Source organism: Apiospora phragmitis (genome assembly GCF_038363925.1).
Source record: "Apiospora phragmitis strain CBS 135458 chromosome Unknown utg000005l:1.0-4161743.0:1.0-4166827.0, whole genome shotgun sequence".
NCBI lineage: Eukaryota > Fungi > Ascomycota > Sordariomycetes > Amphisphaeriales > Apiosporaceae > Apiospora > Apiospora phragmitis.
The window spans coordinates 2,947,442-2,972,130 of record NW_027117403.1 but is presented as its reverse complement, the minus strand read 5'-3'; the positions used below and the strand labels follow the sequence as shown (position 1 = coordinate 2,972,130).

At 42.7% G+C, this 24,689-nt stretch overlaps 6 protein-coding genes across 6 annotated transcripts; 4 read left to right on the top strand and 2 right to left on the bottom strand.

Annotated features, from left to right (window-relative positions):
* Positions 1 to 1,666: 1,666 nt before the first annotated feature.
* Positions 1,667 to 2,538, bottom strand: PG994_004918 (uncharacterized protein; the record flags this gene model as incomplete). The annotated part of the gene is made up of 3 exons (XM_066856327.1): positions 1,667 to 1,720; positions 1,846 to 1,995; positions 2,176 to 2,538. 3 exons carry the CDS (start codon positions 2,536 to 2,538, stop codon positions 1,667 to 1,669), a joined length of 567 nt encoding a protein of 188 aa, XP_066718494.1.
* Positions 2,539 to 6,982: 4,444 nt separating this feature from the next.
* On the top strand, positions 6,983 to 7,927 carry PG994_004917 (uncharacterized protein; the record flags this gene model as incomplete). Its single annotated transcript, XM_066856326.1, has 2 exons — positions 6,983 to 7,091; positions 7,476 to 7,927. The coding sequence occupies 2 exons, from the start codon at positions 6,983 to 6,985 to the stop codon at positions 7,925 to 7,927; spliced, it is 561 nt and encodes a 186-aa protein (XP_066718493.1).
* Positions 7,928 to 8,002: 75 nt separating this feature from the next.
* Positions 8,003 to 9,257, top strand: PG994_004916 (DDE superfamily endonuclease domain-containing protein; the record flags this gene model as incomplete). The annotated part of the gene is made up of 3 exons (XM_066856325.1): positions 8,003 to 8,015; positions 8,070 to 8,410; positions 8,481 to 9,257. 3 exons carry the CDS (start codon positions 8,003 to 8,005, stop codon positions 9,255 to 9,257), a joined length of 1,131 nt encoding a protein of 376 aa, XP_066718492.1.
* Positions 9,258 to 20,208: 10,951 nt separating this feature from the next.
* On the top strand, positions 20,209 to 20,796 carry PG994_004915 (uncharacterized protein; the record flags this gene model as incomplete). The annotated part of the gene is made up of 1 exon (XM_066856324.1): positions 20,209 to 20,796. The coding sequence occupies one exon, from the start codon at positions 20,209 to 20,211 to the stop codon at positions 20,794 to 20,796; it is 588 nt and encodes a 195-aa protein (XP_066718491.1).
* A 22-nt stretch (positions 20,797 to 20,818) lies between these two features.
* PG994_004914 (uncharacterized protein) lies at positions 20,819 to 21,214 on the top strand (the record flags this gene model as incomplete). Its single annotated transcript, XM_066856323.1, has 1 exon — positions 20,819 to 21,214. The coding sequence occupies one exon, from the start codon at positions 20,819 to 20,821 to the stop codon at positions 21,212 to 21,214; it is 396 nt and encodes a 131-aa protein (XP_066718490.1).
* A 1,412-nt stretch (positions 21,215 to 22,626) lies between these two features.
* PG994_004913 (aldehyde reductase) lies at positions 22,627 to 23,741 on the bottom strand (the record flags this gene model as incomplete). Its single annotated transcript, XM_066856322.1, has 2 exons — positions 22,627 to 23,506; positions 23,557 to 23,741. The coding sequence occupies 2 exons, from the start codon at positions 23,739 to 23,741 to the stop codon at positions 22,627 to 22,629; spliced, it is 1,065 nt and encodes a 354-aa protein (XP_066718489.1).
* Between the last annotated feature and the right edge of the window lie 948 nt (positions 23,742 to 24,689).

The following is a 24,689-nucleotide window of genomic DNA, read 5'->3' as shown; positions in this document are numbered from 1 at the left end:
GTTGTTTGACTCTTCGAGGGAGCGAGCCCTTCTGACGGCTTGTTCGCGGCTCCTGGCGCTCATTGTGCTGTGTAGACACGACTTTGATGCAGGGTTTAAACGACAATATTCAGCTCAAGGAGATGCCATTCGACCCTTTAAAATGGCCTATTAAATGGGTTGGGGCAAGCTGAGGTTTATTTTATAAGCTCGGTTTATATTACTAGAAAAAAACAATTCTTATCAGTATAGCCTGTCAGTTAACGCGACGCGCTGTTTTTACGTATAAACAGATCGCGTAGAGATTAGTTGTCCGCCACGGGATGTCGCGACTCTAGGCAGCAATTATTAATGCCACATTAATAGTGCTCATTTTCGCGTTATCCTTATTTTTCTACTTTGAGGTTACATTTCCATTGCATACATTACAAATTAACTAGTCAGCCTGAATGTTTCACGCCCCAATAGCCAATCGACTTGTGACATTGAAGCATGGAGGGCAGGGTAATCAATATGATAGGGGCCGGCCACCTAATCAATCTCACAATCACCTTGAGTTTGCTGCAGGCAGGGCCGCCTTCTGGCCACCCCTCTTGATGGCCACCCTTGTCAATTCTGATATCCTACATCCGGATACTACAGGGCCTTGTTCTGAGTTAGTGGAATAAAACCAACGCAAGTATAAAATAGTCAGCCTTATATATTAATATCCTAGAGCACAGAACCACATAGATAAGAAAAGTTAAGTGTTTAAACAGTAATACGAGATATATATATAAGAAGACTATTAAAAGGTTAATTAATATATAACTAAGTTAAGAATTAAGTTAATTATTTGCTTATAACTATAATACTAGGCCTTATTAGTTTATTTATTACTAATAGTACGAACGTAATTATATAATTCTCTTATCTTTTACATAATTAAGCTTCCACTTATTGCTTCTTTATATAATTACTTAAATAGAGAGTTATTTATATAATGACTGTTATAGAGTAAGATCTCATCTTTAATGTACCCCTTTCGTCTGACCTACTCCCTGAGATTATTGGTCTTAGGCCGACTAGCTGTCTCTTTATTCGCCCACCACACATAGAATACCTATACATTTAATATCTATCATAGGATAAAGCCTTCGTTCTTTTACCAACAATAATCAACGGTTCCTATTAGGTTAATAGCTCAACACCGAGCCTAAGAAACAACAGACAAAATGATCATAGAGCGATAGAAACTAAAACCTTCGAAGAACTAAGACTATTAACGTAACAGTACGCGAACAAGAGGTCCTTAGGAAAGGGATATATAGATTAGGATACCATAGTACAGTGACGTTATTTTTCGATAAGAATCTAATAATCCCCTTTGATCGTCCGTACTATATTCCAGTTACCCAGGAGTAAGTATAACTGTCGATAAGTAACCCACTACACAACAAGGATGAGCCACACTATCCCATGAGTATAACAGTCTGTCGTGACCACAGAGGGGTGTTTGCAGCATGTAAATTAGAGCTACCTATTGATCAAGGACCAAAGTGTCACGGGCGGTAGGCAGGTAACAGGATAGGTGCGTCGTCTTCAAGTTTTATTACTACAGTCTGCAGGTCAGGGTAACGAATATGACAAGGACGTAGCTCAAGGAGCTACGTTTCTAGATCAGACAGGAATCTTCCTAGAGGTAGGCCTAATCGGGGGCCTGTGCGCCCACACTAGGGGCTAGGTCGGTCCGTACAAGACGCTAGCCTATCTTAGTATTCAGCCTAACGGTCCAGGTTCGGTTCAGTGGTTTAGCGCCGTGACACAAAGAGGCTATCTTGGTATCCTAGTTCTAACTACCTCTACTGGATGCCGGCAGCAACGGACGATCGATGCAAAGAAAGCGCTCAAGGACTCCCGCAGCAGCATCGAATCTGGGTATAGTGGACGGTACTCTGATACAATGGGACAAAGTTGGGCTATCTTCATCAGCAGCTTGAAAGTACCACCGTAGAACGACATAAAGTTCATAAGAACCTGCATAGTGTCACGGCATGGCATAAGCTCTAATAGTTCCAAAGTTGGCTGACTTTGGATTCCTCATCTTTTACCCTCACGGGGCGGTATGGCTCAATTGGTTAGAGTGTTTGACAGTGCCGTGACACATAGTTATAATTAGTATGCATCGTCTTGTTTAAGCCGTGCTCCCTGACTTACCATCATTGTCAATTTCACGCTGCCCCAAACCAATGCAGCGATCTCGGGGTGTGAAGATACATAGGTATCCGCAATATTATAAGGTTTCTCGTCAGTCATAACGTTGCAGAAGTCCCCGATTGCCGACAGGAATTTGTGAAGTCGGGTAGAGGTGCTTGTGCCTCTCCTCTGTCTGTTGATGGAGTCGAGCTCGGCTGTCAATACCAAGGCAGCATCTGCATCAGGTATTTTGTGTTCGTATTTGATGTCTCGCAGCTTGTTGAGTTGTGCATCATTCAAGACAGTCTGGAAACTAGCGACGGCGTCCTCCAGGCTTTGGTGAACGGCTATAGGGCCTAGCGCCGAAGATAAGGGTCCCGCCATCGCAATTAAGAACGGTCTTGGTTAGATTGCTGGAATCTGTCAGACGCGTAATTGGTTGTATTGGTTGAACTTGTCTATCTGTGGTACAACGCGGTTGTTCCAGTACATATTTCCCTTGGTGGATCCTGGTCGGACCATCGGCCTCCAAGGTACCGATACTTTCCATCTGACAGAATCCAGTATTGAAAGTCTTAGTGGGTCGTGATGAGTAAAGCTGTGACGCGATGTGGGTTAATCGAACCGAGAAGATTTATATCGATAACCTTATCAGCCCTACTATCGTTTCAGGACTACTGTATTACTTTTATTTCATTCCCTCCCCACTATTTCTTCCCCTCCCTTGCTATTTCCCATCCCGACTACCCCTTAATGTTTCATTTCCATTAACGTATCCCATTAGCGAATATCTCACACTAGCGAATGTCTTATCTAAAATCGTATAAAAAAGCTATCCGTACGTAACCGTGCACTTTAATTATTTTTTATTTAAATTAAACCAGGGTTTAAAGTTTATATTTATTAAAAAGTATATTTTAAAAACTAATTTTTAAAAATTTTATAAAGATTTTATTAAAAGATTTATTTTAATTTTATTAAATTACAAGGATTATTTTAATATATTTTAACTTATAAGCTTTAATATATTAATAATAAAAATACTATATTCTTAAATGTTTTATAACGAATATAAATTTAAAGCCCCGGTTTAAATTAAATAAAAAATAATTAAAGTGCACAGTTATGCACAGGCAGCTTTTTTATGCGATTTTAGATGAGACATTCGCTGGTGTGGGACATTCGCTAGTGGGATACGTTACTTCTATTCTCTAACTTAAAGTACTAAAATAACCCGTCAAACCCGGTTCACACATACTCATGACCCTTGGAGCGTCCAGCCACGAGTGAACCATCTGCTTTTCCGGAAGGCCCCTTCCCAATTCGCGACATTGTTCCGTGCATCAGATACGGCAAGGCTAGAGACGTCGGCAAGATAGACGTAGCATCGTTTCGCATCGCGATACCACCGGAACATGCTATTAATTACAGTCTGCAGCTCGATGCTATCAGACTTGTCGATACAGCAGGTATCGACCCAGAAATATCGCAACCCGTCTTGTTTCGCTTATTCGGCACAGAACCTGATCTTGTCATAGCCGGCCTTGTGCTGCCAACTAGCTGATGTGTTCGCTAGGTCCGCAAAGACAACCTCGTCTGGGCCCCACGTGTGGGAATGGATCGCGTAAGGAGGCGCATCGTCGGCAAGGAGGTCGGGGGTAACGCTGTACCCGCCAGCGTCGTCGCGTTGGAGTAGCCGCATCGTAGGGCGCAGGCAGTGCGTAACTCGGCGCGTCGTTAACAAAAGAACGAGAACTCACAGTGTCGCGACCTTGCTTCACGAAGCTAAGCTGATATCATCTTTTCCATCGTTGCGAGCAGCACCGATTAACCGGACCTACATCAGGCTGCAGGTGCGGGGTATGGCTAAGCCGCAAGCCAAGAATGACAAGTAGAGGAAGGACATAGATTGGTGCATTCACGCCGACGTCCTGCTTTAGCGTCACGAGATACAACAGCCAGGCTTGCTTCCAAGATAGCCCGCGGTTCGGCCCGTAGATCAAGTATTATGAAACGCGCATAAGAGTCTATAGAAGACCAAGATACGTTGCGGAGGTCATGGTCATGTGGCCTTGTGGACCCGTGCTACTCGTACCCGAAAAAAGACGTCGTAATAAAGTTGCTCCCTTATGTCAACAACAAGACACATATTCGCCGTAGTTGGAAGCGCGAACTTTAGGCCCGAAAACCGCGATAACGAGCGAACTGCTTGGTATCGGCGGCGTTGGCGGATTGTACGCTGGCAAAGGAAGCGCAAGATGGGAATCACTAACGCTAGGTGGGGCACAATGTTAGCGTACAGTACTTCGCGGACACGGTCGATTCGCCTCTTTCTGCTCGCAAAAATCCGTCGCGCGTAGCCGGAAACCCCGATCCCAGATACGCCACTCCGCTCTAGTATATACGTCAAGCGCATATGCATTAATCCCAAACGTGCAGACCGCCAAAAGTCCGCCACCCGTAGATCATGGAAACATCCACTCAGCTATGCTTGGCAAGGTTGATCAGCTCGACTACTGCGTACTGTGAGATTCACTATCCGCAATTTCAGCCGCTACTAATTAGTCCAAGACTAGATCGCAGTTTCTTTACATGCGTTTATATGGCCTAAGATCTTTTAGGACTTTACGACGCATTCCCCTAGACAGAGAAGTCTCGCCATTTCCTTATTTACAGATTATGAATTTGGTTGCCGCCATTATTATCTTAGCTTAGGAATAGCCTGCGCGACACCTTGCTCGTTGCCCTCTATACTTCTGCCCTAACTTTCATGCAGCAGTCTTTACATTGGCTCTCATTCCTGCAACACTGCTTTACCAAGGCACTAATGCCGCGATATATTATATTATATCAGTGATACTTTGCTTATTATTTCAGCGCGATAAATAAAGCGTCTCGGTCAAGGCATTAATTAATACCGTGTCCAAGCTGACTAGAAATATATACTGCTATATAGAAGAGTCTACCTAAGATGCTCGCTAGCATCCAGGTTCTTACCTACCTCTTTCAGCAACCCCACTTCGCCTTATCATCTCTCTCTGTGCTTGCTCGTCGCTCCTGTCCTCATGTTCGTAATCAGCTTGCCTTTCTTGCTCTCGGCTCTGTGTAATCCTCGGATAATCGATACGGTGAAAGTTATTAAACTGTAACCATTTTACGTAAGGGATTACGTCGTTACTAAAACGTTCGAATTCCCTATACCAGTTAGACTCGTTAATCTATTAGCCAGTGGTAAAAACCTTCGTTATAGGATGCCGACAAAGTGGGCAGTTTACGTGCAGTTCGCCACGCATACGGGTCCGAAAGTGATTTGTTAAGCATGTGGTGTGAAATACGTGTAAGCTTTCACACGGAATGGCGCAGTCTTGGAAAATGTCCCCCAGACTTTCTAAACACATAGAACAATTTTCCTCGGCGTTGATTCGAAGTAATGGACTTTGCTCCCATTGGCGTTTCAACGTGTGATCCTCAGTCCATGGTAGTCCATGTTGATTGAAAATCTTTGTAAGTATCCGGACGTTGCTATATCTTTCGCTGTATCGTGTAATGAAGAATGTTGATATAGATGTCGATTCTTCTCTATGGGTGTCGTCTTGACAGAACATAAGACCATCATCCCTACGAGCAGTTATAGACCGTATACAGCCATCACAATATCCACAGCCGCATGGAATGGCTATAGACGCCAAAGGCTGTTGGTTTATGGATTCGTTTCTCAGAGACCTGGTGATCACACAGTTACAGCATCGGCCTGCTATATTCTGTCCGTGGATCGTGTTGTATATGGCTAGAAACTATACCTAATGTCAGTCAGCAGTTGTAATTTCATGCCTGGAATGAATTTACATTTTCTAAATCATTGTTCCTCTCAGAAGAGCCTCGGAGCGTCTGCTGTGGAGTCGCTGCCTGTTGGGGCCGTGCGGTATGTGGGGTATGTGTAGTGGCTGATCTAGAGGCTTGTGATAGGGGCGGCTGAGAAGTCAACCTGGATGTGTCAGGTTGATCCCTTGTACCAGAACCCCGTGTGGCTTGAATCCTTGACCCGGGGTCCCTTCTGGCAACACTGGTCGTAGCTGGTTGGGCTTAGGGGCGCACCAGACCTCGATGGATTGGCTGATGTCTGGCCTTGAAGCGTATCAACTGTTGTGCGATGTCGTCGGCCTTGCGTCCTTTCTACCGTCGGGCGAGGCTGGCTTCGTAACGCTTGTACGGGCGTTGGCTCTTGACGTAATCTTACTGGCTGGTGTTGCCTGGCTGCCAAACCTCCACCACTGTTCTCAGAACTAACGTCTGCAGGCGTCTGGCTCCTGAGCCGTGCGCCATCGACTTGGACGCTAGCTCTGGTTGAGGATGGATAAGGCTCGATCGGGGGATCTTGACCAACTACTTCGTAATGTGCATCAAAAAGGCTCTGTCCCTCATTCCTAAGCACGCTGTTCCATACCCCACGACTGATAAATGGCGGCTGGGGGCCGTCAAGCTTCGTCTAAGTATAAGGGTTCCTCTGTGGATTATTAATATGGTCATCGTCGAGTAATGGATCAAGGTCCACATATGGGCATATCCAGTAGATTCCAGGGACTTCGTGGTCGCGGATATAATCCTTTAACTGCGCAGCAGTTAACATAGGGAGATCCTCGAACCTGGACGAACGAATTCCTAACTGCTCTTTTTTACACGCATAACCGCGACGAGGCAGGTCGCGACTAAGGGGTGGTAAAATAATAAGTAGAAAACTTTTCCAGGGCGGTGAGCCTTCTATACGGGCCGTCTCGTATCTACCAGTTTGTGGGCAGCGGAAGTTCTCGTAAAACTGACGGCCGCGTACATGGCGAATGTTCGTGGGCTGGATACCACGGGTACTCGGGCCATCATCTGTAGCGAATTCATCAACTTCGTCATCAGTGCCAAGAGTGGAAGTATCCGGAAAAGGATTGGTATGTCTAGCTGTTTCGGCATGTCCAAGTGGCTCAGGCCCAAGAGGCGCTTCTGTCGTTGCTTGGCCATCGAGTACAGATCCACTTTCTGTACCATCCCCCACCACATAGCGGGACACACCACATAGCGGGACAGCAAACCACACCAACACCCCCTTTACTTCTGTATAAGTGATCTAACCCCCCTTTCAAGTAGTTAAATAGTTAAATACATCATTTTAATGAGAATCGCACGCTCTGTAAGATTCTGTAAGTTGCGAGCTAATCGCGTCGCTCGGGGCTTGGCATACCGGCGCTAGTCTCAGGTGATATTTGCTGTGCGTTGCGAAAATCTGAAATCTCTGACCTGCTACCCCTGACTGTTGCCCCCTATACCTCCACCAGTATACGCCCTCGTTATAGTCCGAAATGGCCCCCCTAACTATACCGAGGAAGACCTCTTCGAGGCAGTATTCGACGTCACTGACAATGGAATGTCACTCAACAAATCAGCGCAGAAGCATAGTGTGCCGAAGCAAACCCTGTCTGCTCGTATGAGAGGAAGAGGAGGTCGAGATAAAGTCGAGAAAGAGTCGAGATTAACCCCTGGAGAAGAGCAAAGGCTGGTTGACTGGATTATACGTCAAGAGTCTCTCGGATACGCCCCCTCCCATGCTCAGATCCGTGCCTGTGTGGTCAATCTTTTGACCAGGGATGGAGAGGACATGGAGAGAAGCCCATTGGGCCTGAATTGGGTGAATAGATTCGTCCATCGTCATGAGGGGGTAAAGATGAAGCTCGGCAAGCGTCAGGAGGCAGTACGATTCGACAATTTCACCCCCAAGGCCGTCAACTAGTACTTTGACGTACGTGAGGGTCGATATGGTTGGATCAAGCCGGAGAATACAGTCAATGTCGATAAGGGCGGCATCATGGCTGGATTTGGTGAGCCCCACTGAATCTCCAGCCGATTCTGAGCCTATACTGACTATATGGCAGGTCTGGATAGTCTGGTGGTTGGTTCTGCCGAGCCCAAGAAGAAGACCTTCTTGAAAGGGGCTCAGACTCGTGCCTGGACCTCGTTTATCGAGGCAGTAACTGCGGATGGCCGAGTTTTAAAGCCCGGAGTGATATTTAAGGGGAAGGACCTTCAGAAGCAATGGTTTATCGATGAATTCAGGAGAACAGCCGATTGGTACTATATTACTAGTCTAAACGGATGGACCGATAACCATATCGCAGTCGAGTGGTTGAAGCAGGTCTACCTACCCCAGACCAAACCGGCCGATGAAGGAGAAGCTCGATTGATTTTACTAGATGGTCATGGGAGTCACGCACAAGTGAGTGCTTATTTTTCTGATTTCTTTATGGCTATATTCTGCCAGCTAAAGTTGCTGACCCCTTTTCCAGGATGAATGGATGGCCGAATGCTTCCTCAACAACGTATACTGTTGTTATCTGCCGGCCCACACCAGCCACGGCCTTCAGCCACTCGACAATGGTGTATTCAACTCCCTGAAGGCCTGTTACCGCAGAGAACTTGGAAAGCTGGTTAGTTTGACCGATTCCCGGCCTGTTGACAAGTTCAACTTCATCAGATGTTACGCCAGAGCTCGAGAGGCCGCTTTCACGAAGCAGAATATAAAGTCTGGGTGGAAAGTGATGGGCAACTGGCCTATTTCACGTCGGCAGGCCATGAACCATCCGGAGATCCAAGAGGATCGAGTTGCTGGACCAGTCGACCAGCCCCCTGAAAGGGCCCCTGACGACTCCCCCTCAACACCAAAGAATTCTCGTGAGATCAAGGATATGGGGGCCGGAAAGAGTCCAACCACCAGAAGACTGTTCGGAAAGGCCGCCCATGCATTTGAGGGCCAACAGAGTCAGTTGGCAGAGAAGGATGCGACTATAGCATTACTTCAAGAGGAGTTGGACCGCCTCAAGCGCGGGAAGAAGAGAAAAGCCGTAACGAACCCCAATCGCCGGTTTATTACTGTATCAGAGGCGCTGGCAGCTGGTGAGCCTATACTAGCTATAGAAGAGGCTGAACCAGCCCCTGGACCAGCTAGACGAGGCCGGGTGCTAGTACCAGTAGAAGAGTCAGAAGAGTCAGAAGATGAGGAAGAAGAACCCCCTCAGATCCGGACTAGATCTGGTCGGGTGGTGAAGCGGAAGCAATGGGATTAAACACCAAGAAATTCTCGTCGGATTGCTATATAATACGTCTGAATTGCTTCACATCTAAATATACTATTCGTGGGCGGAACATAGCCCCTTTAACAGAGTTTTGCTGTCCCGGTATGTGGTGTGTCCCGGTATGTGGTGGGGAATGGTAATACGCTGCGGCCTGGGGCTTGTCCATATTGAACTAGAGCTGATACGTTTGCTGTCTGTTCACTATTACTCATTTCATGATACTGTTGGAGAGCGTTATTTCGTCATAAGATGCAGCGTTGAAAGGAGAGACAATGTTCGAAGATGCTGGATTAGATACCGGCAACATCTTAACTGATCGTCCAACGGGGTTGTCGCGGTGAGGGGGCTGGCTCATTAGTGAACTTGGTCGTCGAGGCTGGTCGGTCCTCCTCTGACGCTTGTGAGCAGGCTGTTCTTCTGCCGTTACTGTCTGGTCTCGAGAACTCGCGTGGTCATCACTTGCGCCGCTGCGAGGATCAGGGAGGTTGCCGTCCGATGCGGATAGCTCCTCCCGGGCTTTGCGTTTCGTGCCGGCAACTACCGAGCCTCGCGAGTCGGTGTTACTGGCGGAATCTGGTTGTGTCTTCGAGGCAAGGCTAATCGTGCTCCCATTAGTGACTTTAGAAGAACTCGGCGTCCCTCTATTTATCGACTGATCGCCACTAGTGGTAATAGTAAAACCCTCCAGGGCCTGGCTGTCTTTATTTTGAGATAGATGAGGGATGGTATGCACCAACGCTTCCCGCGCCTTCCAGCGCTTAGCAGCTACCTTTATCCAAGGTAAATTTTCAAAATCTTCCCTCGGAATCTGTTGGAACAGCAGGAACTGAGGTCTTCTATATTACCCTAAAAGGGGTGCTACGTGCCTGCGCGTACGAACCCCTTTTTTATTTTATAAAGAGGGGTATACGATGCCCCTCGTAATTAATAAAGAAAATAAATATAAATAATAGAATATAACGATTAAACCTCGATTAAAACCGGAACTTGTACGTATATACGAGAGCTTATTTAATACTAATTAATGGTTACCCGTAGCGATTATAAATTAGTAAGAGTAAAGAGACGGTTTTACGCCCTTACCGACGTAAGGGTGACCGTGTTAAGGAGTCCCGAGAATTTCCGCCCGTTAGAAATTCGGAAGAAGAGCCGAACTAAATTAACCGTACGAGGAGGAACCCCTTTTCCCGAGTATATATTATAAGGAGGAGACCAGGTTCCAAATTATACGCGAAACTAGCTAGGTTATATATAATTATATATTTAAATAACTTTATTATATAATTTATAAAATAATAACCCTTATTAAAATAAAGTTAATTACGGTCGGCGAATCGAGATCGAATCCGGACGTACTAAACTTAAATAGATTAATAACCCTAGACCCTGAACTATTTATATATAAAAAAGTTTTTAAAATACCGAAATTTTTTTAATAGTTTAAAAAAAAACGTTAACCTCGTTTTTTAAGAACTCGAATTTTTAAAAGTATTCTTTAAAAAAATAATACCCGAATTACTTATAATATACTTTATATAATACTTTTTAAAATATTATATATTAAAAATAAAAAGAATATTCCTTTAAAAAGTGTTTAATATAAAGTTTAAAGAATAAATTAAATACTAATTCGATTAAGTTAACCGTATATTTTAAAAAGAGCTCTATTATTACCTCGAGAAAAACGGAATTAATATATCGATAAGCGAATCCTTTAAGAGTAAGCTCGTATAACTAATACCACCGGCCGCTCCCGTATACTAATAAAACCGACCGGTAAAACCGACTTCGGAAACTCGAAAAAAGGATATTCTATACTCTTTTTTAAAATAAATAATCGAATAACCGCCGCCTAAGCGAGAAATACCTAATCTCTATACGGAGTAATTATTCGCGACATTACGGGATACTCTAGGCCCGACGTCCTACCCTAGATTATTAAGTATTTAAGCGTCGCAAGACATCGTCCTTTTTCCTTCCCCGACTCCGGTATTACTAGATTAAACTATATAATTATCTAGTTTAGCGTATATTATAAAGTATAATATCCCTTTAAGCCGAGCTATTTATAACGGTAAAATTAATTAGAATAAGGTCGTTACTTTTTCGAAAGTATAAAAAAAGGAAAAAAAAACTATACCAGCAAGCCGTATAACATCTTTTACGATAAAGTACGGATATTTATCGGAACATGCCGACGGCTAGATATACTAGAAGATTAATACTATACAGTTTTCCTAGATATTCTTTCCGGCCGTGCGAAGGTATTCTATCTTAACTATATCGGACCCGAAAAGAGATAAAACGAGATATATTATTTAATAAATTCGCACTTTAATATAATAATAAATTATATATAATACTTTATAAATTAAACGATAACCTTTTTCGTATAAATAAAAAATAAGAACGCCGAAAAATAATTTATTAAAGTTTTAAAAATCTTGTTAAATAAGCTCTAATTCGTATAACGAGCCTTTAAAAAAGGATTCGAAAAAAAGATCGCTTTTTATACCTCCGTCGTAAAAGTTTATCGAGGAGTTCCGGAATTTTTACCAACCTTTATTTATTAAAAGCTAATATGCGAAACGCTATTTTTAGACTTTCGCATATCGTTAAATATAATAGCGGATTAAAAAATCTCGGAATAATACTTAACGGAAAAATTATATTGAAACTTAATTAAAAATATATATTTAATTAATAAACGGTTTAAAAATAATTATATAAAAAAAACTAATTAATTTATAATAATAAATTATTATATAATAACCGATTATTAAAATAAGAAAGGATCTAGCGACCCGCCGGCATTTTCTAATTAAAATTACCGTATAAAAACCGGAAGTTCGAATAAAAAACCTGACGAATTTACTATAAATAAAGCTATTAATTAATAAACTACTTAGCTAAAAAATAGTTTTAAATAAGGAACTAATATTTCTAAGCGTGCGATAATAAATATAAAACGTTCGTTTAAAATTAAGAAAAGAATAAAAAAAAGTTAAAAAATAACGAAGAGGAGTACAAATACCTCGATTCGGAAAATATACGATAAGGTATTATTTACTTAACGGACGCCGCGTTTTATTACCGGCTTATTAACGAAGATATTTACTTAGAAACTATTATACGAACCGACTAATTTAATTTTAATAGCCCGTATAACTAGACTTATTAAGAAGAGCTTTAAAATACCGGCGCCGCTTTATTTTTAATAATTAGAAAGCTTTAAATAAAGGTTTATGTATAAAAAAACCTAGATATACGAATTAATTAAACCCGAGAAGCGCCGAAATTAAGTTCGAAAGCTTAAAGCTTATTTTATTAATTAAAATAATCGATATATAAAACTTATTAAAAATAATAAAATATTATATCTTAAATATTATAACCCTTTTCTTATTTTCGTTATATAACGCCGACCGGTTTAAAACGTATTATAATAATATCCTTAATTTTATTATATAAAAAAACGGCGAAATACTTTTTATAATTAAGAAATAAGGATACCCGTTCTTTAATACCAGCCGTATAAAAACGACGTTATATTTTATTAAAGGATAGCTTCGATACCGCTATTAATATTTTAAACACTTTTATATAAAGAAGCTTTATACTCTTTTAAACACTTTTATATAAAGAAGCTTTATACTCTTTTAAAAAACGCCGGCTATAACGACGTCGACCCTACTATTCTTAACGAGATTTGAAAGTTCTGCTCTTAATACTAAGCGCACGATCCGGTACTATAAAGATTTAAATTCTCGTTATAAAACGAATACGACTTTAATTACGAGATTATTATAAACGTTATTTATATTAACGGATAAAACGTACTTTATATAATTAATACGAGTATATCTTTTTAAGCGGTTATATTCCTATATTCGTTTAGCGTATAAAATACTTAAAATACCTTTTATAAGTATTAAATATATATATATTAAAAACCCTTTAATTATATTTCGTATAATCCGGGTATACACTTTTAAAGAGAATTTCGAAACTATATACGGGTAATAAGAATTATTTATAAATAAATATTTATCGAAATTTATTAAATAATAAATAAAATCGAACGAGTATACGTTTCGCTACGTAGAGCTTTCGATATTTTATAAAAAGATCTCGGTTATTATACGGATATTAAAATAATACTTTAAATAATAATAAAAGTATTAAATAACACGGCTAGCCCTAATAGCTTAGTATTTACCCTGCTCGTATTCGGGATATACCTTCGCATTAACGGGAACTTACTACCGTTACCGGAGATTTAAGTACGAGGAGAAGCCGTACGGAAAGTAATAAAGATATTTTAGAAGATACGTATAAGTGTCGATATTTACCGAGCCCTAAATACCCGGAACGGACCGGCTATCTATAATATTTTAATATTCCCGCTTCGGAGTAAAGTCTTAATTTAGCGGGAGAAGGAAGGATAAACCGGACTATATAAGATAGTAGTTATTAAAAACCGTACGATCCGAGTAAATACCCTAGACGGCCCGAAAGCTTTTCGAATAATTTAAATCAAGCCGTACTATCGGGAAAAGGCCGGAGAACCGTACGACGAGCCGGATATATAACTAGATCCGGAATAGCCGGTAGGTACCCCGGATATCGAACTAATAGCCGAAGAAATTACGGTAGCTCCTATACGCCGTAGCCGAGAACGACCTAAAAAATATTTACTCCGGAACGCTCTAGCCGCCGTATTCCTTACTTAAAAAGAATAAGAGAATTACGACTTAATAATTAAGCTCCGATAAGACGAGATTATTATTTTGTTTAAATATTTATTTTAAAAGTCCGACGCGGAGGAGATTAATAATCTCGCCGTACGAAGAGTTTTTAAATTCGTTAAATTCGATCCGAACGTGTATAACGGTCGGAGAATTTTTAAAACACGGCTCGTATAAGAGATTAAAGGTAAAACTATAAAGTTATACGAGAAATCTAGACTCGTAGTATAAGGATATAAAGATATAAAAAAGGAGGCTATTTTAATTTAGTTATTAATAGTTTAGAAAATAAGTTAAAAACTCCTTTTAGCTTTAAGATCGACCTTGATCCAAGATTTTAACGTACGAGGCGAGCTACGCAATATTATATAGGCTTATATTTAGTTATACGATAGATTAAACCGATTAATTTACGCACGTTTATCAATAAAACTAAAGAATTAATATCTCGAAAAGACGCTGCTTTAAATTATATTACCTTTATACGGATTAATAAAGTCGGGATTTTATTAGTTTAAGATATATTATAATTATTATATACGAAATTTAAGAATAATAATTTTAATATATAACGCTTATTTATTATTTATTACGAAAATACTAGATACCTTCGGTATTATAATAATATAAACCGATAATACGTTTAGCTTTATTATAGCCCTTTTTTAAAAAAAGAGGAAGAAAAGCTAGTAAAGGGATAAGTCCGTATAAAGCCGAAGAGTATTTTAATTAAAAACACGTTAATCGAGTTTAATAGAGGTAAGATTTAATTAAAATTATACGATATTTTTTTCGAATAAAAAGAATAGGTTAATTAATTAAAATTTATCGACCCGAAAAATATTAATAAAGAACAGTAATATATCTTTTAACGTATAAAAATAGTATATCTAGCCTTTATTTACTAATTAAAGGTAGCGTATAACATATTTATCGCCGCTTAAATATAAACTTTAAAAAATAAGGATATCGAGAGTTTAAATATACGAATTAATTAGTAAATTTAAAATCCGATACGTGGCTTAAAATATATCTCGCTAAATCTTTACCGTACAAAAATATATATCTTTACCGACGGTTCTTTTATAAATAATAAAAACTTAACGTCCTAGCTCGAATACCTAGTTATCCTAGGCTAAGAGTTTAGCTATACGAGGGACTAGTTCGAGATTTAAAATAATATTATTTATTAGAGCTCAACGAAATATAAGAGAATTACTCGAAGCGTATTAATTAATAAACTATACGGCATAATTTCCGATATTAATATCGGTATCGCCTTTAATATTACGTTTAAAAGAATTATACGAAGCTTCGGATTTTAAGAGGTACTAATAATCTTTTATATAGATTCGAGATTATTTTATAAATACTTAGTTAAATTAGGAACGACGAACGAGAAAAAATTAATAATCGATATTATATCCTTCCGAGAATTATATAAAAAAAGGAGATCTCGGAAATCTGCTAGGTCGACGGCCGAGATAACTTTATAAACGCCTTTATTAAGAAATCTTTAAATAAAGCCCTCGAATAGCTAGTATTAATTAATAGGTTAACCGTACGCGTAGAAGTGTATGTTAAGAGACTAGATTTGTACGGCGAGTAAAAAAAGAGGAGAGAAAGAGATATATTTTTTTTAATAGGGTGTAACGTATTTCGATATATAACGGCGTACTTATTATTATTATTATTTTTATTATTATTATTACTTTTATTATTATCGTTATTTTTAAACTATTCTTTTTAATTTATAACGAGAAGTAATATATATAAATATATAATAACTTTTTTTATTATTATTATTACGAAGGGACTTATTATTTAATTAAATTAACGTTAAGAAGGTATAATATCACCTATACGGCTCAGGCAGGCACCGAATACCGGATTAGCGTAACCCATCCGTACGAGACCTTTACGAAAGGAAGACTCGTTTTAAAAAGGGAGCTACTTAAGTCTATTATTAAAACAAATACTACCAGTATTAAAATAATAAGAACTAAGGTTTTTTATATTATTTTAAAAAGGGTGCTACGTGCTTACGCGTACGAACCCCTTTCTATTTTATAAAGAGGGGTATACGATGCCCCTCGTAGCTAATAGAGAAAATAGACATGAATAATAGAATATAACGATTAAACCCCGATTAAAACCGGAACCTATACGTACGTACGAGAGCCTATTTAACAGAATCCCGTGAAATAAGGAATTTACGGCGGTAGGGGGCTTAACAGCAGAAAGGGATCTCGATTTTGCCCCTGGTGGCCGTACGTCGGAAACAACCGGGTGGCCTAATCTAGCTGGGGGCGTACCAATAAAAGAAACGGTCTCCGGACCTTGCGGCCTGGCGACAAACCGATCCGAAGCGAAAAGGGCAGGCGGAAGACTTAGAGTCGCGTTTTGTCTAGAACTGGCAGGCACTTCTGCCTAATAGTTATTACCGCTTCTCCGGGGCGGAATCGGCGTAGGATTTCGAAGTTCGTTATCTTTAATAAGCGAGATTGGGTCTTAGGAGTAAGCTCTTTTTCCGCTGTAAAACGATAATTTTAGCTTTATTAAAAATCCTACGGCGGAGGTAGGTACGAGATCCGCCTTGCGATTACTAGTTATATGCGTACCGTCGCCGCTTAGCTTTTTTTCGTAAGGAGTTTTACTAGGCTTAGGGAGCGGCACGCTAGGGGTTAGAAGATGTGACATGGTCGCCCGTGAAAGAGTATAGTGTGATTATGGCTTTTTAAGTAATGTGTAGAAGAGATCTTAGACTTAAAGTTTAATATTTTTAAGATGTTTTAGGGAAAAGGGGAATTAGCTCGAATAATAGATATTTATATATAGAATAATCGATACATCACATTCTTAGTAGTATTCTCTTAATTTTTATAGACTATTTTCCGTTATAATTAGCCCTGAACTTATAGCCTGCTGAGATTTCGTGTTAGCTAATGCCACACTAGACGCATCTTAATATTAACTTCGGTGACTAGGAGTGCAGCATGGCGATTAATGGGCTAGTAAAGCATATATTAGAGACGTTAGTTATATGTGCTACTCTTAGTTTCGGCTAATCGCTCGCGGTAAATATACGCGGAGAAATTAACAGAACCGAATTAACCGCAGGCTAGCTGCGGTACTACATATAGCTTATCGATATCTAGTGACTGATAGGTCGAGATCAAGACGGAACACCCTTTATCCGAAGCTAAGGCAGCTGGCTGGTCCTCTGGAGATGATACGAGAATGGGACCTTCCTGGTTTGGAATTCAAGCTGACAATGTGGCTGTATTGTTAACGTGGTGTCGCCATAATGCGTAGATGATTGGAAGAGACGAGTCCCGGAACGTCCTGTATCCGAAGCCAAGGCAGCCGCGTGGCCGTGATGACGCGGCAATAGTGATCTTTGTCTAGAAATAAGACGATAATAAAATATCATCTCATCCGAGGCCGCATGGTTGGATGTAGTGCTGACGTGGCCTCGCCATCATGTATAGATGAGTAGAAGAGACGAGTCGCGGAACGTCCTGCATCCGAGGCCAAGGCAGCTGCGTTGGCCTCTGGGGATGAGACGAGAATGGGACCTTCCTTATCTGGAATGAAAGCTGACAATGTGGCTGCAGTGTTAACGTGGTCTCGCTATTATGTATAGATAATTGGAAGAGACAAGTCCCGAAACGTCCTATATCCGAAATGAAGGCAATAACGCGGTAGCGATACTAATAAGCTAAAGCACCCCTCCACGGACCACCCCTTCACGGACCACCGCGTTTCGCTTTATAAACGCGTTAAACCCTTAGATAATAATATAGATTTCTCTTATTACCTTTATTTTTTAATTATATATATTATTATTATTTTATTCGTTTTTTTTTAATTATTTCTTTATATCGTCGTTTAATACTTAAAAACGCGCGTAGGCTACGATATATAACGTAAAGCTCGGACTAGGTGTTCGCGAAGCCGTCCGTAAATAAGATGCCGACTGATCTTAGGTTATGCGGCGCCTAGCCGGTATATCGACGTAATAAGAGCTAAATAAGGACCGGCAAGTATTATTATTATTTCTTAAAACTTAATTAGCGAATTAAGTTATCGGCTAAGCTAGACTAGGCTTCGCGCTAGCGCTTATTAAGTTTAGATATAGCTTAACGAATGCTAAACGCTTTCGGGGCGTCTTATATACTAGGGTAACGTTAATATACCCGATTTTTAATTAAAAACAAGTCCGTTAAAACTATTAAGTTTAAAATAATTAATTATAGCCGCGTTAATAAAGTAATTATTATTAATATTAACGTTTTTTTTTAATAGATTTAATACCTCGAAACTATTTAATATCTCTTTTAAACGCTTTTATAATACTAACGAAATAAGTATCGGCTAAGGCGTTAGCGGTGACCACTAGGTAGTTATCGAAGCTATTAGCTATTTAGCTTTTAAAAAAGACGTCGAGAAAGGGGAATAAATTACTACCCTAGAGTGTATAAGCTGTGATGGGGTAGCCCTCCCGCCGCTAATCATTTTCAAGGGGGCCGATGTCTAAAGCTAGTGGTTTCTAGACTAAGATAGCTATCTTTAAGATAACTAGCGGTTTAAAGTATCGCTTAAAGGGTGGACTAATAATCCTATAATATTAGATTAGATTTAAGATATTTTTATTTTTTATATTCGGTCTCGTTACGGTAATAAATAAGTCGTTTTAATTTATAACGGCTATAATTTATATATAAACGAAAACTTTTTATAACTTTATTTTATTAATAAAATATAGCTCGTTTTTTATAAACTATATTATAATTATATTATATAGGTTTTAAATATAAGGGTTTTCGGGCTATTAAAAAAAAGGCTAAGGATCTTTTTAAGGGTATATTTAAACGCGGTCTTTAAATTTAAGCCTATTAAATTAAATATATTAAAAATATACCGCCAGGCTAGGATTAACGTTTTAACTCCTTCGACGATCTAAAATACCTAGAAAATAGCTAGGATTTATCCGCGGGATCGATCGAAACCTTTATTATCGAAATATGTTATCCTAAAGGATAAGGGTGTCGCTCGATTACGTCCAGAGCTACCCCCGGCAATTAATAAAGAATTAATGCCCGATTTCGTCGCCTAATTAGCCTTAACGCTTATTAAAACACTTTTTAATAGTTAAGTATTAAAAATAGTAATTAAAAGTTAGCCGCTATAAATTTTATTTTTAACCTCTTTTTTAAAAAACTTTTTATTCGTAAGGTTAATAAGGCCCTTAACGAATAAATTAATAAAATCGCGAGCTTCGAGGCTTAAATTAATTATTTTTAAGCTAAACTTAATAAAAAGATTACTAAAATAAGTTAAAAAGTAAGAATTGTATCGAGATAGCGATTTATTCGTATAGCTAATATACGACGGGCTAAGCGGAGGCTAAAAGGTAGGGTCATATTTGAGGACGAATCTACCGACGTTGAGGTGCTAAGTAGGCCGTAGAACGATATAGAGGGAATAGAAAACAATAAAACGGAGATAAAGGATTATATTATTATTAAAAATATTAAAAAATAGTATGTCTTGACTAATTTTAGCTATAGAAATAACTTTGAATTAAAAGGGTGTGTTTAGTAGGTTTTCTAGTCCGCGAAGGGGTGGTCCGTGGAGGGGTGCTTTAGCTTATGGCTTCGAGTAGGCGAACGGTATTAAAATGAAAGCAGCCCTTAAGAGACGAAGGAAGCCTCTATAACTGCGAAGAGTTTACCGATAACTGATCTCTAGATAAGACTTAGAGTAATTATAAAGAGAATGTTATTTTTAACGTAACTTATATGAAGATTACTATATAGCGTGGAAAGTAAGCAGTAATAATAATAAAGTTCGATTAAATTAAAATATAAATAAGATAAAAAAAGTTAAGCTAGACCTATAGCTATAGACAAGTATAATAAGTATCGTAATTAATCTTATAATAAAAAAAAGAGAAGAAAGAAGTTAAGTATATATCGAGGGGACTTTATAAGAAGGCAGTCTTATATATATATTTAGGTAGAAACAGGGGTATATAACCGCGCGATGCCCAATCGGGAAAGGGGGCTAAACCCGGGAGGTACGACAGCGTATTCTCGACTACAATCTCTAAAACCTGTTCATAGATAGAACCCCCCTTTCTGACTCACTCCACTAGTCCTACCAATCCAAGTCCCAACTCCCTCACGACGATGTCTATTCTAGCTGATTTGCATTGGGAAGATCTATTTAACTGGATTGAGACCCTTCCGCAGTTGGAACGTCTCCCCATCGATAGATCCAACCCTCAGCGTCCAAGTCAGCAGCTCCGCGTCTGGCTGCACCAGCTCTCGCCAGTACCGAAGGCTGCAAAGACGGGAGCTTCCACAACCGCTCAAGCCTGGATACCGCCGGCTGATTGTGTTGATGAAAAGGATCTCCCAGCAGTGGGAGTTGCTGTCAAACGCCAGTTTCGTCGTCTCCGAGCGGCGGAGATGTCCAAATTAGCGGAGTTCCAAAACCCCTTGCTGCGGCCGCGGCCAGATCCGTACTTTGGAAAATGTTTTGGATCGCAAACCGCCAGCGAGATTACGGGTAACTTGCAGCAAGCTATTGGCTATTTTACCGGGAGTGCGCCAGTGAGTGATGAGGGATTGCTCAAGGGCGACGACATCAGGGAGACCTGGTTCTCCCTGAAGGTCTCGGTCCACGTCGTGCTCGACAGCGACTACAGGGGCGACGCCATAATTTACGGCCATGATTCTCCCGCCGAGAACCGACGCGATACCGAAGAAGACTAATACGGCCAAAGGCGGTGGCGGGATGCAGCACTGGATGGCCGGCTGCTACATGTGCTACCGCGACCGCTTCGATATGGGCGCCGTCATCCAGCTGCACCGCAACTGCGACGACACATGGCACCGCAACACCGTCGAGGTCGCCGAGCTGCAGACCTTGATCATTCTGCTGGACCGCCAGACCGTGTATGCGCCTGAGAAGCGGAAGCCGAGGGCCTGGCTCATCTCGGTCAACCGCGAGAGCTTCCGCGTCTTGGAGGCCTACCTGGACCAGGATGTCGACATGTACGCGTTCCACGTCTTCGTACTCGGGGAGCGCGCGTGGCCTGTGGGTGCGCCGTACCCCCGGAAGGATATCTATGGGGACGATCCGGCGTGGAAATGGCCTTTGTCCTGGGTTATGCCACAACCCCTGAACTGAGGGGAGTTTCCGGATATGATGTAAATATTATCTACTAAGTCTCAAGTAAATGGCCGTTCAGGGCAGGATTCGATTTGTGATAGCTTATCTCAAGATCGGGAAATATGACGAGGAGCACTTTGAGACCTGCCAGAACGTGTATTACATTCCAAACCATCACTCGACTTACTTAGGTACCTACCTATGCACTCGATCAAGAAAGCGCCGGGTGCTTTAATAATCGATTTTCGGGGATTATTCCTCCCTACTCCAGCCGTTATTCCACGTTATCCCAGTGTCTCAAGAGGGAGATGGACTCACCGTCCATTCGAGGCGTCGCCTTTATCCCCCCGGGACATCCCGTTTATTCCAAAAAGAGTAGTACTAACGCCGAGAGTCGGTAGATTAAATAGCCCACTAGCATTGAAATTACCTACCCCGGCCAGTCATTAGCCTACTTACCTTCATTTCTCCATTCTCCCTTACCTCCACCTCCCCCACTGGCTTTCCAACAAACCACTTCAGTTGCCCCCCTTTTTCTGGTCCTGTGTCCTCTCCGTAGCCCCTTGGCACGCCCCCTTCATGTACAAGTCATACGACCGCGCCTGCCTACCCTCGGCATCGTCGCCCACCAGCTGCAGCACCAGCTCCCGACACCGCGCCCCATGGCAGCGCCCGCAACCACACCCGGCCCAGACCGTGCAAGCAAGATGACGCCGAACATGCCCGCAGCGCTCGCAAGTCCAGCCGACCTGCGGCTGCTCCTGCTCCTTGCCATCACGGTTTTGAAGACATCTACAGCACTCAAACGGCTTGGTCAGGCAAGTCCGGGGGCAGGCCGTGTTCAGGTCGGCGGCCCACTCCACCACCAGGGGCTTCGCGCAGGGCGTCGTCTTCTTGGACGGCGACGCCAGCGGGGAGTTCTGGAGCAGGGACCAGGCCCGGGAGGGGGCGCAGTACTCCCACGTCGTCGTTACGTGGCCGCAGGGGTAGGGCCCGGTGAGGTTTTGCTGACATATTGTCTCTTTGTGGGCTTTTCTTTCTGCTGGTTTGGGTCAGTCAGTAGCAGGGGCTTGGGAAAAGGTGTCGACACGCTCTGATTGCTCGGGCAAAGAAACCAGACATAACAATGTCTGGGATAGATGACGGAGAAAATGAGCAATGCTTGGGCGTGTTGACAAACTTTTTGAGTGGTTCGCCTTCTAACAGAACAGGGGGTAGGACGGGGGGCTTATATGACAATTTTTCCAATAATACCATTGCGTGACTATCACATTGTCAAGCTTAGAGAACGAAATGGAGGTGAAAAGTATTGTATAGACTGATTCTTTTGTCTTCGATAGAATTCGACGTGAACATTACTTCATAAAAGTGTTGTTGTCAATAGACAAAGACCCTTTACCCAACAATGACTCTAGTCGCAACCCCTGAGGTCAACCAGAAGATGCACCTTCAGCCTCAAAGATACTCTCCATATTCGCCCGCAAACTCTCCTCCAGCCCCGTCCACCCCGGCCTCCCCAACCGCCGCAGTAGCTCCGCGCCCCTCTCGTTGGGCACCTCGGTCTGGTCCACCCCGACGTCCGCGACCGGGACAATATCCTTCTTTCGGTCGTCCCCGTACCACTCCAGCATCAGCCGCCGGACCTGGAACCAGCTGAACCGCTCCCCAAACCCGAAAATCCGCTCGCGGCCCACGCCTTGCTGCGTTAGCGCCGCGACGTACAGACGCCCCGCGTCGCCCGTGTCGATGTGCCACTGCGGCTGCATCGCATCAAGCACCTGCCGCCCCGTCCCATCCCACACCCAGCGCACCATGCCCGCCGTCGAGGGCACGCCCTGGGGCCCCCGGGGGTCGAGGCAGCGGCCCATGACGGTGTCGAGCAGGACCGTGTTGCACGTGAAATTCGGTTGCTCTTTTTCGACCCACGCCCAGTAGGCCCGCTCGATCCGCGTCTTCAGCGCCATGAAGGGGGCGAGCATGTACTTCGGCTCGGCATGGCTGGGGTCAAACGTCACGATCCCGTTGGAGGGCTTGGCGAGCGACAGGGCCGTCTCGTTCCACGACTTCTGGGTCAGGGTCTGCTTGATCGCCGCGTCCGGCGTGTAGGCCGCCCACGCCGAGCTCGTGAAGACGAAACCGCGCAACTGCTGTCCTCCCCCGAAGAAGAAGAAGCCCGCTTCGCCGCGTCCAGCACCGCGGCGTGCACCGGCCACTCCTCGGCGAACGCGGCCTCGAAGTCCTGCACGCTCAGGTCGACGGGCCCCAGCACGTGCGCGACCCCCGTGACGCCGCGCATGGCCTCGTCCCAGACTTGCGGGCTCGTCATTTCTTCGGCCGTCGCGACCCGCAAAAGCTCGAACCGGTCGGGACCGTATACCCGGCCGAAGAGTGACGCCATCCACGCGCATCGCTCGACGTTGCGCACGGTACCCCGCACGCGGTAGCCCGCGGCCAGCAGCTGGTCGGCGACGTGCGAAGCGATGAGACCATTAGCGGCGGTCACTAGGATGAGGGAGTCGCGGGGTATTGTGGTTGGGTCGGCCATGACGAACAGGTGGTAGTCGTCGTAGGTGGAGTATGTCTCCACCTGTTTAACAGAAGTACGTGGATCCTTGATACATGTAGGTTATTGCTGGGGTATGGACTTTGCCGATCACTAGTTGGCGTGGATTAGGTAAGTCAGACGCGGAACCGAATTAATACTGTAATAACTATGAAGAACGAGCCAGCCAGGTTCGGGTTGCTACTGCGTTCTTTATATCTCGCCTGGTACTCCTTTCAACTCTGCTGGGTCATCAGGGCTGAGCTAGGCACCTAGCTGCATGACGGTGTGCGGTGGCTGGCGGTGAGGTCTCGTACGGCCGCCGAAGCCGGCCAGGCCCTGCAACGCCAATGCATTGCGACACCCCCATCTGGACAGACGTAGACGGAACTTGCTTTTGGCGAATACCGACACCAATTGCTAATCAAACTGGCCGACAGCACTTGCTTGTTATATTTTTCCCAGCAGTGGATTGCGAATCTTTCGACGGTTGCATGATGACGTGGTAGATGAAAATTGCTGGGCATACGAAGGCATCGTCGATCGATTGACCCACCCCGCAACCCAGGCGGCTAAAGAGTGGACTGAGACGGCACAAGTTCGCCCCCGCGCTGATAAATCATTCAAACTTTCCAGCAAGTAACCTGAGGTTAGCGAGCGCTAATGGCGACATCAGAGCGCGAGAGCGCGAAGCTGATGGGGACATGCACGATACCTGATCAGCAAAAGACGATGAGTTGAAAGGGGTGAAAATAGCTCCTGGACCAATTGCAATTGTAAACATATTGGCTCAGCTAAAATGAGAACGGGCTTGTCTATATGATTGTGCGCACGATTAATATATATATCACATCCATATCCATCCCACCGTCCGTTGCCCCAACCTCCAAGAACTCATGCGGCAGTGTTTCTATACAACTAGTCCATCCCGTATCTAACAAAGAGTAAAAG